The sequence below is a fragment of the Hippocampus bargibanti genome, linkage group LG01 (assembly GCF_051943395.1).
Source record: "Hippocampus bargibanti isolate YZ-2025 linkage group LG01, ASM5194339v1, whole genome shotgun sequence".
NCBI lineage: Eukaryota > Metazoa > Chordata > Actinopteri > Syngnathiformes > Syngnathidae > Hippocampus > Hippocampus bargibanti.
Genome location: NC_142734.1, coordinates 17440888 through 17462345, shown reverse-complemented (window position 1 = coordinate 17462345; position 21458 = coordinate 17440888). Strand labels below are relative to the sequence as shown.

The 21458-nt window shown below is 42.3% G+C and overlaps 1 protein-coding gene and 3 long non-coding RNA genes across 5 annotated transcripts; 1 reads left to right on the top strand and 3 right to left on the bottom strand.

Moving 5' to 3' along the window:
* Positions 1-194: 194 nt before the first annotated feature.
* On the bottom strand, positions 195-2518 carry ccdc28a (coiled-coil domain containing 28A). The gene is made up of 5 exons (XM_089001310.1): positions 1999-2518; positions 1606-1787; positions 1236-1390; positions 881-903; positions 195-785 (listed from the first exon to the last, which is right to left on the bottom strand). Exons 1-5 carry the CDS (start codon positions 2166-2168, stop codon positions 731-733), a joined length of 585 nt encoding a protein of 194 aa, XP_088857436.1. The 5' UTR covers positions 2169-2518; the 3' UTR covers positions 195-730.
* A 1707-nt stretch (positions 2519-4225) lies between these two features.
* LOC148903362 (uncharacterized) lies at positions 4226-9199 on the bottom strand. Of its 2 annotated transcripts, XR_016114998.1 has the most exons (4): positions 8725-9199; positions 7584-7724; positions 7127-7517; positions 4226-4658 (listed from the first exon to the last, which is right to left on the bottom strand). It is a non-coding gene; the product is annotated as an uncharacterized LOC148903362 (long non-coding RNA). The 2 variants fall into 2 exon arrangements; XR_016114990.1 differs by lacking the exon at positions 4226-4658 and having other exon boundaries at positions 7059-7517.
* Positions 9200-9400: 201 nt separating this feature from the next.
* On the top strand, positions 9401-16315 carry LOC148903361 (uncharacterized). Its single transcript, XR_016114972.1, has 3 exons — positions 9401-9505; positions 14939-15113; positions 16177-16315. It is a non-coding gene; the product is annotated as an uncharacterized LOC148903361 (long non-coding RNA).
* On the bottom strand, positions 12157-18834 carry LOC148903360 (uncharacterized). Its single transcript, XR_016114985.1, has 3 exons — positions 18664-18834; positions 14957-17319; positions 12157-13918 (listed from the first exon to the last, which is right to left on the bottom strand). It is a non-coding gene; the product is annotated as an uncharacterized LOC148903360 (long non-coding RNA).
* Between the last annotated feature and the right edge of the window lie 2624 nt (positions 18835-21458).

Below are 21458 nucleotides of genomic sequence, written 5' to 3'. Positions count from 1 at the left end.
TGGGAGGAAACCGGAGGACCCGGAGAAAACCCACGCGGGTCCGGGGAGAACATGCAAACTCCACACAGGGAGTGCACTATGAAGCCGGTGTGCTAACCACTCGACTACCGGGCCGCACAGTTCAAGCTTTAAAGATAATACTACATCCAACATTGGCGGACTGACAGTTAAAAGTAATGATTACAATTCGCATGTGGAGAAGTATCATTTTGTTTCAACCAATAAAGCCAACCAATAAAGCTTTAAAAAACAACATAAGAAATTAAGGCGTTGTCGTGAAGTCAATATTTGGGTTACTGGACTGCTTGCAGTCCAACAGGAAGCACATATGTGGACATAAACTGTCTAATCACAATGCTGAATTTGGTTAAACATTCTTTTTTTCCCATATTATAAATACACTTCGATAAATCTATTTGATTATATACTGATAGTTGTGATGATTTAAAGTGCAACAAAGTGTCATACAATTATTGGCAGCCAAACGATCTGTTAAGTTAATTCAAATCATTTTGATTAGAATGATGCACTTCCTCTTACGTGACATGCTCTAAAACAGGAAATAGATGCTGGTGACCAGTCCGGTAAAATAATAAACTGCACCTAAACTACATGGATCTTGATGTTTAGTAATATTAGATTGGCAATGTCTACATTAGGCGCATCAAATTTAGTTTTTGCCTTTCATGAGCAACAAACAGATTTCTGGCAATGTCTGGCAGACAGGCATTCATGTGCTGGCAGACCTCGGAATCTCGTGGCTGTCAGTCAGATTCAGTTTCTGGCTGGAAGTGGCAAGTTCAGGGAGAACACAAGCACACAATGTAAATAGGCATTATTTATATCTCACATGTGGTCTTGCAGATGCCAATAAGGATACATAGATGAACTCAACTCCTCCAGCTGAAAAGGAAAATTATAATTAGCTTTTCATTTTTAGAATCATAAGCTTACAACCATATATCGGTTACTTTTCAATGAGGGCCGAGTTTGGGGGGGGGGGTGGCCATGGGATGAGCATCAGTCTCTATTTGATGAGCCATTCTCAAAACGAGAGGATGCTTCTCTCATAAAAATGGAAATCATTTTCAGGCTTTTAATACCTCTTAACCAAGGGGGCCAAGAATTACAGAGGCCATTGTAAATGTATTACAGAGGGAAAATGGCCTTTAAACAATCATTTGGGTGCTGCTCCAAGACTTTTTGAACAAACTGTTGAATGTCCAAGGTCTTACATTCAGAAGCAACTTGTCCATGTTGTTGTCCCGGACTGTTTTTCTATGGTCCTCTTGCATTTCGTCTTCCTCGCCATACAGGTCAAAGTGTAAGCGGGCCAACTTTTCCTGCATCTCCCGCACATGCTCCATCTGCCCAATGGAGCACTCATTACCTGTGACAGACAAAAGAAACGTTTGTAGACTCTTGTGTATAAGTTCCTGGTGGGAAGAAAACACTTCAGGCTGAATTTAAACTGCGGGTCACAATTACAAATTCACAATTCTATTTTCACTTCACTCTGCCATGTTTTACTGATTACAATTGAGAGGAAAAAATAAACACCAAAAATACAATTGCATCACTTGGTTCATCCTTAAATCACCTCACCAAAAGCTTGCAGTTTCCCTGAGTGGAAGTCATTGAGAAGGCTGAGAAGACCATTCTCCATCTCCTGCACGTCAGAGACATCAGTCAAGAATGAGTGCTGAATGATGGGTGCCGTCTGGTTCGGTTTTGGGCTGCGACAGACACCGGGACCCATTTGATACTTGGTTTTATCACGAAGTCCCCTGGGAAAAAAAACTCCAATTAAAGAAGACATTGCAAGCATACAGCCCAGGCAAAGATTGGCTACTTAATGCGGGTAAGCAGTGTTCAGCAGCGATTTTATGCTTTTGGGGTTAGAAAGGCAAAAGCCTATTATTGCAATCCAAACATGTGTGACTTAATCGTACCTTGAACATAAAGTATTTTATATAAGTAGTGGGCATACGTTGCTACCTTTTATCCTTGCTCTTCTGACTGGAATGGGGGTCGTGTTTGCCTCCGATGGGAGAACTGGCTTTGCGAGCAGAACCGCTGGTGGGTATCGGCGTTGCTCCCGTCACTGGTGCGGCCGCTGTGGTAGTGGGGGTCCTGGGGATTTTTCTTTTCAGCTTTCGCCCCTCCATAACGGCAGACGAACGTGGTGACCAATTACCAGGGTCGAGCTCACGTCATGACAGTTAAGCACTCAACACAACAGCCGTATCAACCAAAACACACAAAATGATAATCGCACGGGGAACGTGAAGTTTAAAGGCTTATGACACGATGAAAAACGCACGTAAACAATATTGTCGGTCAAAACCCACACGCGTCTCGCATGTCTTCACGATTGAAAAAAAAATCGAGGCAAATAATAAAACAGACACCAACAAAAAGAAACTCGGGAAATAGGCGTGTTTTTCGTCAAAACCGGCACTCAATAGTTCCTGTGTTTTTTCCCTTTTTCTCTTCGCCTCTGCTTCTTCTTTGGGTGTGTGACAAGTGGTTGGAAAATAACGTTGATGAGCATTACCGCCACTATTGGCGTAGAGTATGAATTAAGGATAGAAAGTAAATGAAAAGCAACGCCTCCAAATGACCAGATTTGTTTCCTTTAAAATATGACACAATATTTCACAAAACTTTTAAGGAATTTATAAGACAGTAAATGCTATTTATCTTTTTTTTAAACCTCACTTATGTTAGTTAATTAAGTACTGTATTGCTAAAAAGATGTTCTATCTATATGTTGCACCGATTCTGTAGTTTAGTTTTTATTTTTTAGTATGAAATTTCTCAATACATTTTGACGAAATAGGCGTTTTGTTTATGGGCGACTTTTTAGCCCACCAAGAAAACGTTTATTCTTCAGTTTTTTTTCTTCCTGACATTTTTTTTATGTAGTTACAGATGGTAGTCACTGGATGTCACTAACCAAACATTCGATAAAAATGCCAATTTGCAAAAAACTGCTACTTGGTCAAATTTTCTGTGATCAGATATAGTTGAAAAAATATAATTAGAATGCCTGGTGTAGGCATTTGAAGTTATAGTATTAGTTTTTATATCAGCCAGGCTATTATGCATCAACAAGACATATCGAACATTTCTTTAAAAATCTGGAATATGTAGCAAAAGAGTACTTTGAGAGAATTGCTCCACTTGATCCCCCTCGACTCTCCTTTTTCCCGCCTTTGTGAGCTTGTGTGCTTGTGCAGCGTGACAGCGACTGAGTGAGGTGAACCATGGCTAAAACTTCACAGATGAACACATTTAGACCGAGTCCTCGCAGCCATTAGGAGAGGCGGGTACCATAATTGCAATGTAGGATGCTGTTTCCAAAACTGGTTCAGTCCTTTCTAATGTTGTTTGAATTATGCATTCAAATTCAGATGAATGACAACTCATCTAATTACAGACTTCCTCTTGCAGCTAATTCTAAGTCAGCTGCTGTTTTTTTAAAGTGAGGAAATAACCATTTTACTTGGGTTGCAGCAAAAGACAACCAACGTCACTTTTTTATTTCTTAACTGACATCAGAAAACATTTTATAGCATCTAAAATACCCAAAACACGCAGTATGATATTTTTATTCAAATGCAAAACACCAATAAAAATAACTTAAAGTGTCCAAAATCTGCAAAAAAATTGAGCTGCGAATTGGGCATTTTCAGAAAGTCCCGCCCCCAGTTCGTGACGTCACGCCAAGACGTCTTACATTGCTGAAAAATCAAAACAATGGCTTCAGATTCGGAGAATATGCTTTCTTGTTACACATCCAGTTATGAATATGATTCAAATAATTCTGAAGAGAAAAGCATACAAGTTTGCAATCGATTAAATAATTTTTTCCGTGTCATTTTGAGGCAAACGGGCAGGGGGGAATGTCGCACCCAAAAATGGCGACCAGCTCCCATGAGGAATGAATCAGACCGTTTCCACAGGCTGATAAATTCCTTCAATGGAGCTTGGACGCTCTCTTCTGGCGGCTTTTGGGGGCAACATCAAGGTTTTCAGACAAACAGTACAGCAAAATACATTGACGTGATGAAGGACTGCTACAATGTGTCTTTTTGTCGGTCAGGGGGGTTGTCCTTTCGTGACGTCACGTACGGACTCGTCACCAACTCAAAAACAAGACTTCCTGAATATTCAGTGCGAGTCTTAAAACGTAAAATATAGCTATATGCGGTGGAATCTTTGTAAAATACGCTCAGTAAAAGTCATTTGAAGCCATTTTACAAATTATGGACATAACTTGTCCGGAGACGCCGGTTGTCCTTTAAATCGACTCTATATTATTAGTTCACAGGGGAAATTTTTATTCTCCCTATGCAACTGGCCTTCAGCAGCAAAGTAGCGGTTTACTTTGTATTAGTTGTAAATTATGTATTTATAAGAGCTGTACAATCTGTGTTTAATCACAGCAGACAGTATTAGCGAACGTAGGCCTTCCGTCACTGACAGACACAAACAGACAAGACACCCGTTTTGCTCTCGACCAATGGCGTGTCTTGTCTGTTGTGGGTCTGAGTACAAGCAGGGTTGGTTTCGTTGACTACATCTAGAAATTCTTTGCGCTTCCTGTACAGTAGATGATGGGATGCACCAAAGAGCTGTAATACCCCAATGAACTGAAAAGAAGAACAAAAAAAGAAGACAAAGAAGATGATGATAAGCATAAATAGACTGCAAGTCAGACTGCAAGTGACTGAAATGAGATTCTACCCTTGGCCACAACGCGTTAGAATTATAGTCATTCGCAACATTTGTGGTGTTAGGAGTTAAAACAGCAGTGGGGAGCCCCCGCTGCTCTTAACAGTTCAAAGGATTGGCCAATAAGTGTATATGAAATGTTTAGGAGTGTATATGTGTTAACCACTAACCAGCACAGTGGTTAGTGGTGAACACATCGGCCTCACCAAGCAGAAGTGCAGGGTTCGATTCCGACCCGGCCTTCCTGAGTGAAGTCGGCATGTTTTCATTGTGTCTGTGTGGGTGTTCCCAGGGTACTTGGGTTTCACTCCACATTCCCAAAACATGCATGGCAGGTTCATAGAACAGACTAAATTGTCCCTTTGTGTGGTTGAGAAGCCAAATGACTGTTTAAGCTCTCAGTCGTACGAGAGTGGTCCATCGATGAAAAGGTTTCTTCAGCTGTCATGTGTACTTCTTTGAAGGTGTCGGACGTTTTGCTTCTTACCCAAGAAACTTCGTCAGCAAACTAAATTCTTACTGCTAGTTTAGGCCCTATATACAGTAAAGTCTCGTTATATCGATATCGGATATATCGATAGTCCCGGTTATATCGATACTATTTCTATGCACGCACGGAGAAAATTACATGCAAACAGGGTCGGATATATCGATAGTCCCGGTTATATCGATATTTTTTCCCTTGAATATCGATATATATATATATATATATATATATATATATATATATATATATATATATATATATATATATATATATATATATATATATATAACCGGGACTCCCGACCCTTTTGCATATCGATATAGTATCGAGGGACTTTACTGTATATATATATATATATATATATATATATATATATATATAGATTATTAAATTATGAAGGAAGTGACGCAACGGCGCACAGCGTGGCACCATGTCCCGTCCATAGTTCCAGAACAATCTGGAGGAGATTAATGGTGAGTCGCAATTTTCTGTTGGTCTCGATTAACGCGCATTTTCATGACAATATCTTATTTTGTTTCCCCTTTTATACTGTCTAGTGTTATCTAATTAGCTCACTTATTCATTTCGAGTCCAGATTACTTTTTGTGTCATTATTTACTTCACGTTTTGTCGAGTGGAACTTTAACTGCACCAAAAATGGTGCAGTTAAATGGAAAATAATTTTAAGTACAAATCACTAAATAAATATAACTGTTTAATTTATTTTTGATTTGATATTTCCATGATGACAGGTGAGGCACGGCCTCACCTGCCTCCACTGACTGCACGTCACTGGAGCTTAGACAGCCTCTCTTCATCAATCTCAAGTAAATTTCATGATGGCATAACAGTATGCGTGTATACGGATTGTGTGTGGATGTGTGTGTGTGTGTGTGTGTGTGTGTGTGTGTGTGTGTGTGTGTGTGTGTGTGTGTGTGTGTGTGTGTGTGTGCGCGCGCACGTGCACAGATGCATGACTATTTGCGAGTGTTTGAATAGAACCATGGTAAAATGGTTCAACCCACACCCAGTGGCAAATTGTTATGGATGCTGTGGTGCGCAAATCACTGTCATTTGGTTCTTTTAAAAACAAACTAATTACAGCAATCGTTGTTTGTGTGTGTGTGTGTGTATGAGTGTGTGTGTGTGTGTTTATGTTTGCGTGTGTATCAATTAGTTACCATTTCCTTGATTGTTTTCTGCCACCAGTTTCTTTGAAATGCACTTGTTTAATGCTCCAGCTGTTGCTTTTGGTTTAAAGCACAATAACACCAAAATCACAATAACATCAACACTTTGGGCACAAATAAAAACAAGCCATTAAAGGTTTGCACAATATATATAAAGGTTAGCATATATATACAGTAAAGTCTCGTTATATCGATATTCTTGGGAGTCCGAAAAAATATCGATATAACCGGATTATCAATATATCCGACCCTGCGCGCATGTAATTTTCTCCTTGCGTTCATAGAAATAGTATCGTAATAAGCGGTACTATCGATATAACCGATATCGATATAACGAGACTTTACTGTATATATATATATATATATATATATATATATATATATATATATATATATATATATATATATATATATATATATATATATATATATATATATATACAGTAAAGTCTCGTTATATCGATATATATATATATATACAGTAAAGTCTCGTTATATCGATATCGATAGTACAGTAGTTATATCGATAGTACCGCTTATTACGATACTATTTCTATGAACGCAAGGAGAAAATTACATGCGGGCAGGGTCGGATATATCGATAGTCCGGTTATATCGATATATATATATATATATATATATATATATACATATAATAGAGAACTCTGTGCCAGGCAGGTGTGTGCGTATCAGTGTGGTGCACACAAACCTTTGTGCCAGCTCCTTCACGCCCTTCTGTGCCAGGTACGTCTCATCTTTGTGTGCACATGAAAACGTGCCACATCTGAAGAAGGAAGAAAAATGCACATTCTCACGCGGAAAAGAGGAGGCACGAGAGGAGAAGGAGAAAGGTGGCCTTAGCTTTCCTCTCATCGTTCAGTCCAACATTTCTTCTCCTTTCGTTTGGTTCCATGCACTCGGCTTTCAGTTCTTTCCGTTTTGTGACATTCCATGTGCCGCCACTCCTCTGCTGTCCTGCTTTCTTTGCGGTCCATCATTTTTCTCCCTCAGCCGTCTTTTTCCTGTCCATCTCTTTTTCCTTGTCGTCCCAGTTTCCAAATGTTTGGATGGCTTGCTGCTCCGGTCACTGCTCAGGGAGTCTGACAAGCAAAATGAGAACATCACAAATAAATGGGCTCCAATTTCAACTGAGACATTTTTGCTACCTGCACATCTCCACATCCCAAAGCTTATCAGTGAACGCAGTCCAGGAAGCTTTTCTGAAACTGGTCCGACATCACACGCTAGGAAACACCAAGCATCCAGAGATAAGCCTCTCCTCTCTCATCTACACTGGTCACTCAGCACTGCAAAGTCAAGCACAATTCTATAACACCGGCATTCAAACAGGCACAAGACAAGCCTTTCGCGATCATCCCAACTGGACACTAACACTGTCTCCATGAACACAAATCAGTTATGAGTTATGCAAAGCTTGTGGCCAGTTCGAATTGTTCTAAAGACTTTGGAGGAGAAGTACTGGAAACATGACCATTTGTATTGTCAAAGTCAAAGTCAAAAGTCAAAGTCAGCTTTATTGTCAAATAAGCTAATATGCATGACACTTTGCTCCATATTTTACTTGTACTTTATTGACACTGCACTGCGGTGCAACATATAAAGTACACATACAGAGACTTCACCATGATTACGCCGATGTTGCAGTCATATTAATGTGGCAAAGTGAAGCGGTTTGGGGAAAATGCCTCATACAATTTCTCGTTGGAGATCATCAAACTGGAACTCATTGAATGAATACTGAACTTTTTACTTTTGATTGTACTGTATTGTCATTCAAATTAAATTTTACGAATTAAAGTCAATATGACTAATACGGTGGCCACATCCAATATGGTGGACAGGCTGATATATCACTCGCAACAGGTACTTGAAATAGTAATAAGATAGAACGGGAAATCCTATCGATTTTCATTTCAGGTGTCTGAAGAGATTCTGACCCCCATGGTTACTTGTGTGATACAGGTTCAGAAAACTGTTTTTATTTATTATGCCTCTCGTCACTTGCACTACAATTGCACCAAATAACACATAATGTAGAAAAACTCAACATCGAATGTCAAAAATACGTGATCAAATGCAACAAATTTCACGTCAGCAGTCAGGGCAGTTCACACTCACGGGGGAATTACACCCAACATAAGCAAGGACACAGAGGTGAAGGGAACAGAACAGGCGAAATTATCAGAACATAACGCAGTGTCCAATTGCTGTTGGTTTTCTGCTCCAAGCAGATGGAATTAAGATTTATACATAACAAACAAGAGTAACAAAAAAATTACGACTCACTGTATTTTCCAGGGTATAAGGCTCACGGGAGTATAAGGCGCACCCTCAATGAATGGTATTTTCAAACGTTTTCCATATATAAGGAGTGCCTGACTATAAGGTGCACCTTCAATGAATAAAAACAGTTATCCAATTATAATATAGACATATATAAAACTTTTCCAAATAAAAGGCACACCACATTATATGGCGCTACAATAGAGGCTGGGTTACGCATGACTTCTTCTACAGGAGGAAATGGAGTCAGTGGCTGCTGACAGTAGTTGCGAGACCTGTTGTGGCTTAATATGACTTTACATATTAGGCACGCCTGCGTATAAGGTACAAGGTCATCTGTTGAAGAAAATCAAGGCTTTTGGGTGTGTGTTATACACTGAAAAGTACGGTAAATGTAACGTGCCTTGTAGAGCAGACTCAGCTCGTGTGTGTACCTGCATTCACTGGAACGATCAAATCAGTTAAAAAATACCACCAATTCCAAAATTCCCCGCCACGCGTTTCACCCCCCTAACCCAAAGCCTTCAAAGTCAGGATTTAAACTCAGAACCTTCCTGATGAGCCTTATAAATGTGGGAAAGGTTGTGTACACGTTCAACACTATGGAAGCCTCTTCTCACTTGGCACAGGACTTATTACATAATCTTCACATTAAGCCGTTGCTTCCTTCCTCCTCCCAGCCAGTCATCCTCACGCTGCCTTCATCGGCGCACGGTGATTGAGTGTCACTCTGCAGGCGTGCTGACCTTTCACCTGAGGTGCTCGTTCTTCAACGCTTCAAGAGGTAAGAGCGATTGATGTGAGATCTTTGAAGGTGCCTATGTGTGTTTCTTCTGAGCTCCTGCCGTTAAGGAACCAAAGGTCCTCGGGGTATTAGAGCAGGAGATCAGGATAAAGGCTCACACACACACAGTGGCATCTCAGCGACCTCTTGGTGAGTTCAGTGGCAAGGCGTGGTGAGAGTGGTCGTTTGAACCTCAAGATTTTAAAGATCACTCACACGCACAAATGGCATAAACGCATGTACAAACATATCTACTGCACATTGCACAACACACAATGGTGATGAGGCTTCTGGGTTTTGGCGAAAGGACGGCACATAGAATCCGACCGGCTGGACAGGGAAATTCTTCATCCTGTGAGAAGGACAGATGTGGGAAAACTTCAGATGAAGGAGTGGAAAAAAGTCTTTAATGTGAGTGGGTCTTGTAAGGTCAGATAGATCAGGCAGAAGCTTGAAGTGGGGTGGGCGGAAGGTTATAGCAAAGGTCAGCATGGTTTATTTAATCACTGCACAATCACACGTGCGCACACACACATTTCCATCAGGAGATGATCGAGGTGACAGAATTTGATATTTTTTTACCTTATCTCTACATGCTCAGAGTTTTTGTGAATTTTTAAGTGTATTTTTGACACAACTCCCCCATGGGTGAACAAACCTCCATACTTGATGCTTTCCTGGAACGGGTAAAGAGACCCCCAGTGGAAGAAAGAGAATAGCAGAGTGGTGCAACGCATGCAAAGAAGCCTCATGAAAAATGAATGAAAGGACTTTAGGAAAGCGGATGTAATTAATGTTAGCGATGAAACAAAACTGACTGTCATTCGCTCATCTTGATTGCGTGGGGGGTAGAAGACAGAGACGGGATGATGATGACTAGATGAAAGTAGTGCACACCTGCCTTTTGTGGCAGCGTATGCCCCGAGGCATAATGTCACAATGGTGTCTCAGTGACAGTGCCAACCTCATTGACCAAACCCCCACACTTTCCACCCCCACCCCCAAATCCCCTCACCGCCACCCCCTTGTTCAATCCGTTGCTTGCGGCCTTGCTAGTCCTTTGCAGGCCGTGACCTTGGTGGTCTCCCATATGGGGGAGACCGAGCGAAAAAACGAGGTTTAAGTAATCCTTCATTTGTCTCCATTTTCTTCGCCTCCTTTCTGTCTCTTTTTCACGTGCACCATATGCACTCTTGCACCCCCTCTTCCTCCCACCAACTTGGCCGAGGCCGCGGCCAGTGCCCCCACCACCTTACCCAGGGCAAGGGCTGCATATGTTAAGAAGTTGGGTAGGACAGAGCGGCGGCAGATGGTTGAGCCCTGAGGCTGCCATGGCTGGTGGTGGTGCTGGTGCATGGTTAGGCGATGGTTGTGTGTTTGTATGTCTGAATGCGAATGCCGCTTGCGCAAGTTGAGTCAGCCACAAAGAGCATTTACCTATGCATTTAAACTTATTCAGTCAAAAATGTGTTAAAACTAGGGCGCGGAAAATCCTACGGAAACAAATTCCTTGTGTGTTCTACAAACTTGGCAATAAAGATGATTCTGACTCTGATTCTGATTCTGAAAATGTTCAGTCGTGGTACAGCATGGTCATGAGTGAATGACTAAGGAAGAAATGAAGAATCAGAAACCAGGCCTGCTCTCTTCCATCCGACAATTCAAAGAAAATTAAATAGCTTTTACAGCTTAAAAAACAAGTTAAATGTTTAAAATGAGGGTTCTGATTTAATCTCCATCTCTCTCTCTCTCTCTCTCTCTCTCTCTCTCTCTCTCTCTCTCTCTCTCTCTCTCTCTCTCTCTCTCTCTCTCTCTCTCTCTCTCTCTCTCTCTCGCTCTGTTTATCTGTCTATCTCTAACTCAAATCTAATGATTTCATGTCAAAATGCAAATGCATAATGGAATAAAGCAGTGGTGTCAAACATACGGCCTGCGGGCCGGAACCGGCCCCCAAGGAGGTTCGATCAGGTCCGCAGGATCATTTGAAAGTGGAAAAATTCATAAAAGACATGGAATTAATATTAAGGGGCGCACTCTTTCCATCAGAGTAGAAGACGCGCCGCATCACTGAGACAGACTGAAAACAGAAGACGGTGTCAATGCGCCATCTGCTGCTTGTTACGACGTTGTTAATACCTTGGTCTCTACCTCTCCGCTACACCCTAATTAGCCAAAATGTCGTTATCCAAACGGGGAAAAGTAGATAAGGAATGTAGAATTTTCAAAGAAAAATGGACTACGTCCTATTTATTTACAGAGATGCGCAGAAAACCTTTGTGCTTGGTGTGTTTGCAACAAGTTTCGGTATTGAAGGAATATAATATTCGACGCCACTACGAGACTCATCACAGCGAAAAATATGACGGGTTCCAAGGACAACTGAGAAGAGAAAAGATTAGCGAATTGCTGGCGGGTTTGAAGAAACAGCAGTCAACTTTCATACGGAGCCGAGAAGTCAGTGAAGCAGCAGTAAAAGTCAGCTACCTAATTGCTAGCGAAATAGCATTAGCATTGAAGCCGTATTTTGACGGCGACTTTGTTAAACGATGCATGATGAAGGCGGCTGAACTTGTATGTTCCGAGAAGCGACAAGCTTTTGCCAATAGCCTGACGAAGAACACTATAGCAGAGAGGATTTATTGCATTTTCCGTGGCAATTGACAAGAGCACTGACATCACAGACGTGGCCCAACTGGCCATATTTATTCGAGGAGTTGATGAGACATTGACTGTTACTGAAGAGTTTCTTGAGTTGGTCCCAATGATGGACACCACAACAGCAGAGGACATTTTCGGCTCTGTCGTTGCTGTATTGGACAAATTTGGAGTGGACTGGTCCCACGCTGTCAGCCTGGCTACAGACGGCGCGTCATCCATGGTCGGAAAGAAAGCAGGTGTCGCGACATACCACACTTTAATGTTAGTCAGCAGCTTCAAAACAAAAGTTCTGTGATGGAATTCTACTGTTCATACAACTCCATAAATGTTCAGTATGTATTGTATGTGTATGTATGTTTCATGTATGAAGTTTAAAGATTTACAGGACAGGTGAACACTTTCTTCATTACACATTTAAAATCAGTCTCCTTAGTTTGTAAGGTGTACGCAGGGATTACGTATAGATTTTATATGCGTATGTGTAAGTGGTTTAAAAATTCCCATTCTTTAAAAGTCTACTTTAAATCTTAAAGTGCATTACTATATTTTTCAGTACCAATTAAAGTTTTGTGCCTTTGTACAATCAGTGGGATCAGTTGCAATGCATATGCATTGTGAATGATAAAAGTAAATTGCACATTTGTCTAAGGAAATATGAGGTGTTTCATGAAATGTTTTGGAAAAGGATAGTTCATTAAATGCCAACATTTTCCGAATGTTATTGTGCTTCTTTACACCAAAACAAAGGAAAGACATGATATTTTTGCTATTTTTACCAGAGTATGGTATAATTTTAATGGTCCGGCCCACTTGACATCTCCCTAGGCCGTATGTGGCCCGCGATGCGAAATGAGTTTGACACCCCTGGAATAAAGCCTTGAACAGTCGGAAGATTTTGTAAAGTGAGAAGATCTGCAACAGATCTTGAAGTGCACATCTGCATGCATACACTGCTGTCCAAGGAGCAGAAATTACATACATCTGGGGAGCAGACAAACGCGGCAGAGGTGTGACTTTTGTCCTTCAATTCATCCACAATCGTCCTCGTCTGACGATTGTGAAGATGCTTGGAGGTATGGCACAGCTGCTGCGCTCTGAAGCGCACACGCACGGGCCGGGTGCCATGCTTTAGTTTGGATAATAGGCTGCCAAGGGCGCAGCTTGCTTGATGGGTGCGTGTGCACATACGAGCACGCACGCACACACACACACACACACACACACACACACACACACACACACACACACACACACACACACACACACACACACACACACACACACACACACACATGCATGCATGCATATATCTATATATATACACAAACTCAAGAGACAAGTTTCTCTTATCTTGTGAGCGTTGTTAAATGGCAGGCTGTTTAGCATTGTTTTGCTCCACCTGTTGGATATAGTTGCTGCCGGGTATATTCCTTGCATCCATCTGCAAAATTACTTGTTTTTAGGGGGGGAAAAGTCACCTTGCTTCTATTACCAAACACCGCATCATCCTTGCTTGGATTATACTTTCTAATATTCGGGTGGCCAAGGCCATTAACTCACCACCACCTCAAAATGCATATTTAATCAATGATTGAATTCACAAAAAAAATTTCACGCAAGATGCTTTTCACGCACCTTTTCCCTCACCCTGTTACCTGTTATGATATCCACTGTTGTAACTGCAGTCCCTGAAAGGGTTAAAATGGTCTGAGCATGTTTCCCTTGCCAGCTATGTCCACCAAAGTCTGTTTTTGCCTACAAACAACACAAAAAGAGCCATGAGTGATGCAAAAACAATGAACTGACTCCAGTGTCATTAGTGGGCTTTGTTCTTTGTGGAAATCTAACTTCCTTCTCAAACAAAGTAGTACAGACATACCATAGTTCCCAGCGTATAAGGCGCACCCAAAAGCATTAATTTTCTTGAATAGATGACCCTGCGCCTTAAATACGCAACTGCGCCTTATTTGTGAATTAATATTGGGCCGCAACAGGTCTCGCAACTACTGCCAGCAGCCACCGACTCCACCCTCGCCTTGTAGAAGAAGTAGTGAACCGAACCACATTATAATATGGTTTAGCTTATATTTGGAAATATATATTGATATATTATATTTGGAAAACATTTTTCATCAATTGAAAAGTTTGAAAATACACCATTCATTGGGGGTGCGCCTTATACACTGGAAAATACAGTAATTGTGTATGAGATAAGCCTGCTGAGATGATCAAATCAATTATAACTTGATATTGTCGAAAAAAAACCATTACGATTTTAATCTATGAGGCAACAGAATGCCACGAAGCTCTCAATGAATGGGTAAGAAAGATGAAATTGACCACCAGAGGTCATATGAGGGTATTCCGCACAACTGTGGCGATGTTTAGTTTGCATATCACAATTATTGCATTGATACCAGCACAAAATCCCCACAGACTCCCGGAAGGTCATTGCCCTAAGGAAATCTATTTGAAGTGATGATCTTTGGCACCAAGCGGCTGGAGGCCGAGTTCTGGTGTCTAATGCTGCAACTCATGCATGCTTTCCTCTGCTAAAGTCATTGTTCTGCACGTAGATTGTACAGACAAACAAAAAGCCTTGGCATTGAAATGTGAATAACCAAACACGAAAATCTAATTGCAAACCAGCAGGTATTTTTTTTTCTTCTCCAGATTATAAAAAAAAAACACATACTATGTATTCTCTCTAGTAGAAGCCCCTCTTTGACATTCATCTTCACGTCATCTTCACCTTTTGTGTGTTTGTGTTTTTAGTAGCGTAGCCGGGCATACCTCCTGGTAATGGATACTAATGGTCCTGGGCAGTCCTCTATGGTGCCGTGGCTGAGAGTTGCCTGTTTGACCTCGTCATCAAGCTGGGCGACCTGGAACCCAGGGGTGGTTGGCCCTGTAGGGATCTGTGTCACCATCAGCATGGATTACACTCAAGGTAAATGCATACTGTGAGTCGCCACGTCTTGTGGGCTTCACACACTGCCTATCAAACTGATCGTGAAGTCCGTTTTTGTTTTTTTTATAATATTTTTTCGAAATACAGACGCCCCCCCAATTTACGAACGAGATATGTTCCGAGCGGACGTTCGTAAGGTGAATTTGGTCGTAAGTCGCTTCAGTGCTATGTTTTGTATGGAATGTATGTTTAAGTCAAACACGAAACGGAGAAGTATAAAACACAGACGCTCTAACAGTCATAAAATAAATTCACACCTACTGTAGAACGACATACATATAGGTAACATCCGACTAACGACCAGCGCGAGTTACGACCACCCGTACTTACGACCACGACCACCAGACTTGATCAAGACAAGATCATTGCACTTGTTTTGACCTGACAATTGTCATCCCTATGAAGCCAAAGAACAGATGATTTGATTCATATATACGATACATATTAAATTTGATGACGATAACAAATTGGACAAGGTTGATTTGCAAAATATGATGACTAAACTTTTTTTCATTATGATTTTTATGCAGATGATATGAACCGCAACAATTCGTAAACAGAGCTGCGATGGTCATTGAGAATTGAGAGGTGCCAGGAGAGGAGGAACAGCCTCCAAAATTTTGGAACAGTGATTGACAAATGGTTTTATACAAATTGATCTGTGCAATGTCAAAGATGGATCGTGTTTTCCACGCAAACACGTTCCCAGTTGGCAAACTGTTCATGTATCAACAGGGGGGAGTGACGATAGCTCAGATCATCATTACCAACATTTTCACTTGTGGTAATGAGTGATGTTGGCTGCAACGTCATTCCCCAAGAAAGTTGTGCCCTCCAGAAATGCAGACTAACTAACCACTAACATGTACTAACCAACTAACATCTAACAATGACTTACTGCCATTTCTGTGAGAGAATGCATTGCAGAGCCTAAACGATGAGACAGACTTTGATAGAGAAAGAAATGCCAAGAAAGTGTGATGTGTAGAATGAAACCATCCTTTCGACATGTGACCTGGCACAAGTCTTTTGTTCTCCACAGGACGGAGCTGCGGTCTGAAGAGAATGACATGGACCACGCCAACGTGGGATGGACCGGTTGCGGAGCTGCTAGCCATCTTAGCAGCCACAAGCTTCATCTAGATTCGCGAGGACATCGTTCGTCAAGAAGATTCCCGATGCACGTCACTGGAGCCAACAGATCACACCCTCTTTGCCAGTCACCAGCTCATCCGTATCACACCCTGGGGCCTGCTTGCGACAAATGCTACAAACAATTTCATTCCTCCTTGTCGTCCTGGTGATCACCATCCAGGATGCCATGAAGACTGACTGTTGTAGCAAATGACATGACTTTAATTTGAGATTTTTTCCATTGTGATTGTTTTATTTTGTGAATTTCTTTTCTTTTTTCTTTCTTCTTTCTGTTCACCTCCACCGATGTTAGATATGTTTGTCAGGGGGGACATGTTGCGGTAATTCACTATACCAACATCTTTAAACATTGCTTTCTAATCTTTGTTTACGTTTTGGACTTTCTGATACGTCATATCCTGCTTTCCTTGATGTCGCACACCATTACGTCACATCCTATTGCGTCGCACACTGTGCGCCATATAAATGCCCTCCCAATTCGTCTCTCTCTCTCTCTCTCTCTCTCTCTCTCTCTCTCTCTCTCTCTCTCTCTCTCTCTCTCTCTCTCTCTCTCTCTCTTCATGCTTCCTCTTCAGCCGACACCGCGATGTCTCTGCTGTCTTCAAGATTAAACTAACTTTCTGTCCAACACCAGGCTTCCTACTGATTTAACCATCCTCTGCCATCAACGCCCGTAGAATGAATGAACCAGGGACGAACGATCAAGATAAACCCATTAGGGAGGTTTGGCCCCGCCCCCAGCTGTCAATCCGAACGTGACAATATCGAAGTAGGACAAAATGACTGTTTCTTAACAAATGCGCACGACAATTTTCTCCAGCAAGACAGCATCTCACTCGCACAGCAATCGGGGGCGGGGGTGTCCACCGATGCCGAGGCGACGGTGCACACCCGTGTGCTTGAGCGGGTGTGATTATCGCGACGCAAACAGCGTGTTGGGCTCAGGATCGGCGGCGCTGCCTTTTTGAGACAGGTCGTTCTGCTGCGCGGCGAGATGGCGGGTTGGGCGAGTCGGTGTTGCAGACAGCCCCTGGGTGGAAGAGGGCAACCGGTAATAGTTATAAAGATCGATAATACATAATATAAAATGATTAAAATGACACTAAAAGTCATAAGATGTATAAATGAACTGTCAACATTTTGGTATCTAATAGTATTCAATAAAAAATGTTGCTTAGAAACAACAGATTAACATCGTATACTATCCTGTCATATAGGAGAGGCCAGTGTGTCGTCATTTGTTATGATCACGTGGTCGACCGCGTCAGCCATTTTGAATGCTTTTCGATTTACGACCGTTTGACTTACGACTGTTTTGTCGGAACGGAACCCGGTCATAACTCGGATGTTACCTGTATATCATTGGGTCTACAGTAAACCATTACTGAAGCTGCTTGCATGTAATTATGGAATTACATGCCAGCAGCCATTTTTGTTATGCATTGCGTCCTACTGGACCGTCAACAGGGAAGAGGGATTTCTTCCCCACCCACATACTCTATGCAGCCAATCGTACGTGAGCTCTGGGGATTGGGGCCTGAACTCGTTGGCAACAATTCAGCAAAGACGGGTGCGATTGGTCAGCCTTGGTGTCTGTCATGTAAACATCCAGCCCTTGAAGCCTCCAATGCGCTGTGTGTGTGTGAAGCACAGTATGCAGCCAATCACAAGCGAGCTCGGACGGAAAAAGGCGCGCAATACAAAATCTAATATACGGCATCTATGTCCGAACATTTTTCGACACACTGTACCCGCAAAAATGTTCGTATGTAACGTTATTCGGAACTCGAATGTTTGTAAATTGGAGAGTGTCTCTATGCTTTTATGGGATATTCCAGATCATTCCTCAATAGATGCAAAATATTTCCAAATTTAATTCTGGTTTGCCACATATATACTTTCTATGATGGCTTTTTATTTATTTTTAAGTGGGGGGTCGACATTCACCTCCTAAAACAATGCGTGTCCTTCCCTTTTTTTCTCCTTCTGTCTCCAAGTAAGTGAATGTCAAAAAGCAGCAAGTAGGGTAAACAGAACTTCCAGGGGAGTGTTGGCCTTTGGGTTCACAGCCGGGGAACGAAAAAAAAAAAAAAAAAAAATAGAGGCAGGTGAAGCAATGAGCACAGGGAGGCAGAGTGGACCGAATAATAGCAACAAAAAAAAGGAAACAATGAAAAATGGAAGAATGAAAGTTGCAAACCACCTCAAAAGTTAACAATCCTGTCCTGCCAATGCAACTGAATGTGAATTTGGCCAAATGACTCATTTATCTTGTGTAAAAATATTTTTGGCGTGAGAAATTTCCACAGAATTGTGTCTTGGGTGGGTATATTAATCTGATTATTTGAAGAAAAAAATCTTAAAATTCACTTGCCTCCTATAGTGGAAGATCCACTGCAATCCTCTTTGAGCAAGTGCCCCTTTGTAAGTATTGCCTACTAGCACAGAGCCAGTCGTGGCGTCTCGGCCTCCCAGCGTGGCAAGCAGCCACCGCTCGCCCTGGGCAAGTGCTTCGCTGTGGGAAGGAGCCTTGGCTTTAAGTGGTTCTAAGTGGCTCTCGCTGTTTGTCTCTTCGGCTGTTTATATATTTTTTTTCTCCTGCGCTCGCCATGGGCAGGGAGGGGCCTCTTAGCAAAGCGAGAGAGGGTGGGTGAACACAGCGAAGCCTGCAGCGCTGCGTTCACATTTACAGGACGTGTGTTTGCATGCCAGTCGTTTCATCATTAGAAATGTTACGCCAAGATTTTATTATGTCAATTTTATGCGAGTGACTGTGCATGTGGTTTTGTATTGACACGGCCAAAAGGTCCAAGAGTGACCTTCTAAGATGACATTATTTACAATCGATCCACCGCGGTCGTGCGTTTGAACCTTGCTGGGACTTCGGTGCCGACAATGCTGTCATTGTTCCGCTTTTAAGGACGCTTGGTGGTCTTGACTTGACTCAGCGTTACTTTATGAAGTTGTGGAAGCTGCACTTACAAATGTGGCCTCTGAGGTGGATATGAACTAGGATGTTCAAACACAGAAAAAAATGGCCGCACATGGCACTTAAAACACACACACACACGCAAACACAGACACTCACACACACACACACACACACACGCACACACTCACACACATCTTCATTGGCCTCACTGTTAAGCAGCAAATGAACACAATTAGCCACGGCTCTCCAAACACACACTGGGGTATTGTTCTGCTCACACTCACCTAAACACAAATCTGGTGCACCAGAGGGATCCTGTCTGTTTGCGTGTGTACGTGTGTGTGTGCTTGTGTGTATAAATGTGTGTGTTTGTGTGGGAGCAGTCGAGGGGAAGGAGTTCAGAGCCCAGCTGACAGAAGGGGCTTCGAGGCCTTTTTCCCTCAGAGGTTTACACGGCGATGATCAGCTCCTCGCGCCTTAGTCCTTGCTGCACTCGCATCAGTACACACGCAGACACACGTGCGCACACACAAATGCTGTTTCTCGCTCTGCTTCTTTGAGCAACGGCCCATTTTAAACAATCAGAGACACACGCGCAAACCCTTCGGTCAAAGCCAGATGTTCCTGAGTGAACAAAAGCATTAAGTGACAAGTTTCTCTTCTCAACAGCAGGTTGAGCCTTGGGTCATGATTAACATGCACACACACACACACACACACACACACACACACACACACACACACACACACACACACACACACACACACACACACACACACACACACACACACACACACACACACACACACACACACACGCACTGGCATGCACTTCCACTGCCGTTCTCCCCAGTAAGTGTGTGTGTCTAATTGACAGCTGGTAAAAGATTTCTTGCAAGAACACCTACACAAGTGACTGCCTAATGACTGCACTTTAAGAGGCCTCCCGGGCCTTTCTTGCTATGGCGGTGGCTTCAGGCCCGTTGCATCAGCAACCGGTGGCAAGACGAGCACAACAATGTGATTACACGGACATAAGTTGCTGTCATAAATACTCTGATGACGATTGTTGTAATCGGGTTTGTCATATAGGACAGACAGCCGAGAGGGGTGTGACTCGTAGTTGTACTTATTTTCCCGTCCTATATGAAGTGTTTGAGTCGCTCCGTCGCCATGCCAACTGGACAGTCTGTGTCTCATTTCAGCATAAATGTGGAAACATACAGACACACAGGTGCATTCAAACCTCTCCAGGTGAACTTAAATGTGACCTTCTCTAAGCTTCTGAATACGCATGTCCAACTGTTAAATGTTCCAGGACTTTTTGCACAAGGTGAGGAGCTTAATGGGAAAATTCACAACAGGCATTGTATCCTTAAATTGCCCAATGAATGTGATAGAGTGTTTATGCACATTAGTAAACATATTACGTTATTTCATGTTTAGATTAAGTAAACATATGTTTTTTCATGTTTAGCTTAGCATATATAATGAATTGTGCACGTTTAATTTCAGTCTAATTTAGTTAAATAAAACTATCAGTCTTATTAGTTCAATAGCCGTTGGAAGGAAAAGGCAGCGGCTCCAACTTCAATCTGAGACCCGCCCAACACTGAGTTGCTCGTAACCGATTGGACGGGAAAGGTCGACTTGTTCGCAACTGATTGGACAACAGATCGCCACTCTGTATGTTTAAAAACTTGTCAGAGCGGGAGCTTTTTTTCTTTGTTCTTTGTGCTCTTGTGCTCATGTCTTCGTCCCACCGAGACGAGAAGTGCTTTCTCTGTCTCATTAGAATAAAGTAGTTTTTTGTTCACCATCTATTGTACTTGCTGATATCTTTATCAAGTGAACTCCAGACAATGCGCGAACCAGGAAAGACAAATGAAGTTTTAACCGGACATTAATTGGTGCCAAGAAACCCGTGCCAAGTCAACCTTTGCGTGAGGACTACAACCTGGGCGACCAATCGAGGCGAGACGGGAACTAAAGAAGCTCCTGGTGGTTGACCCGTTTTATGATTTTTGACGGGAGGCGCGCATTGAGAGGCGCGTCAAACCTGCTCTTTGATTGGCTTCGACCTACGGAAGAAACGAATATTTTTTTTCGTTCTTCACTGAAGCCTGCTCGTGCAATCCTCCGCGCGAGAGACGGAAAGAATCACAACTTTCTGGTGGCGTTGTGGCTCCTCGCGTTCTGGCTGAAGGACTACACGGCAGCATTCAAAAGTTCACTAA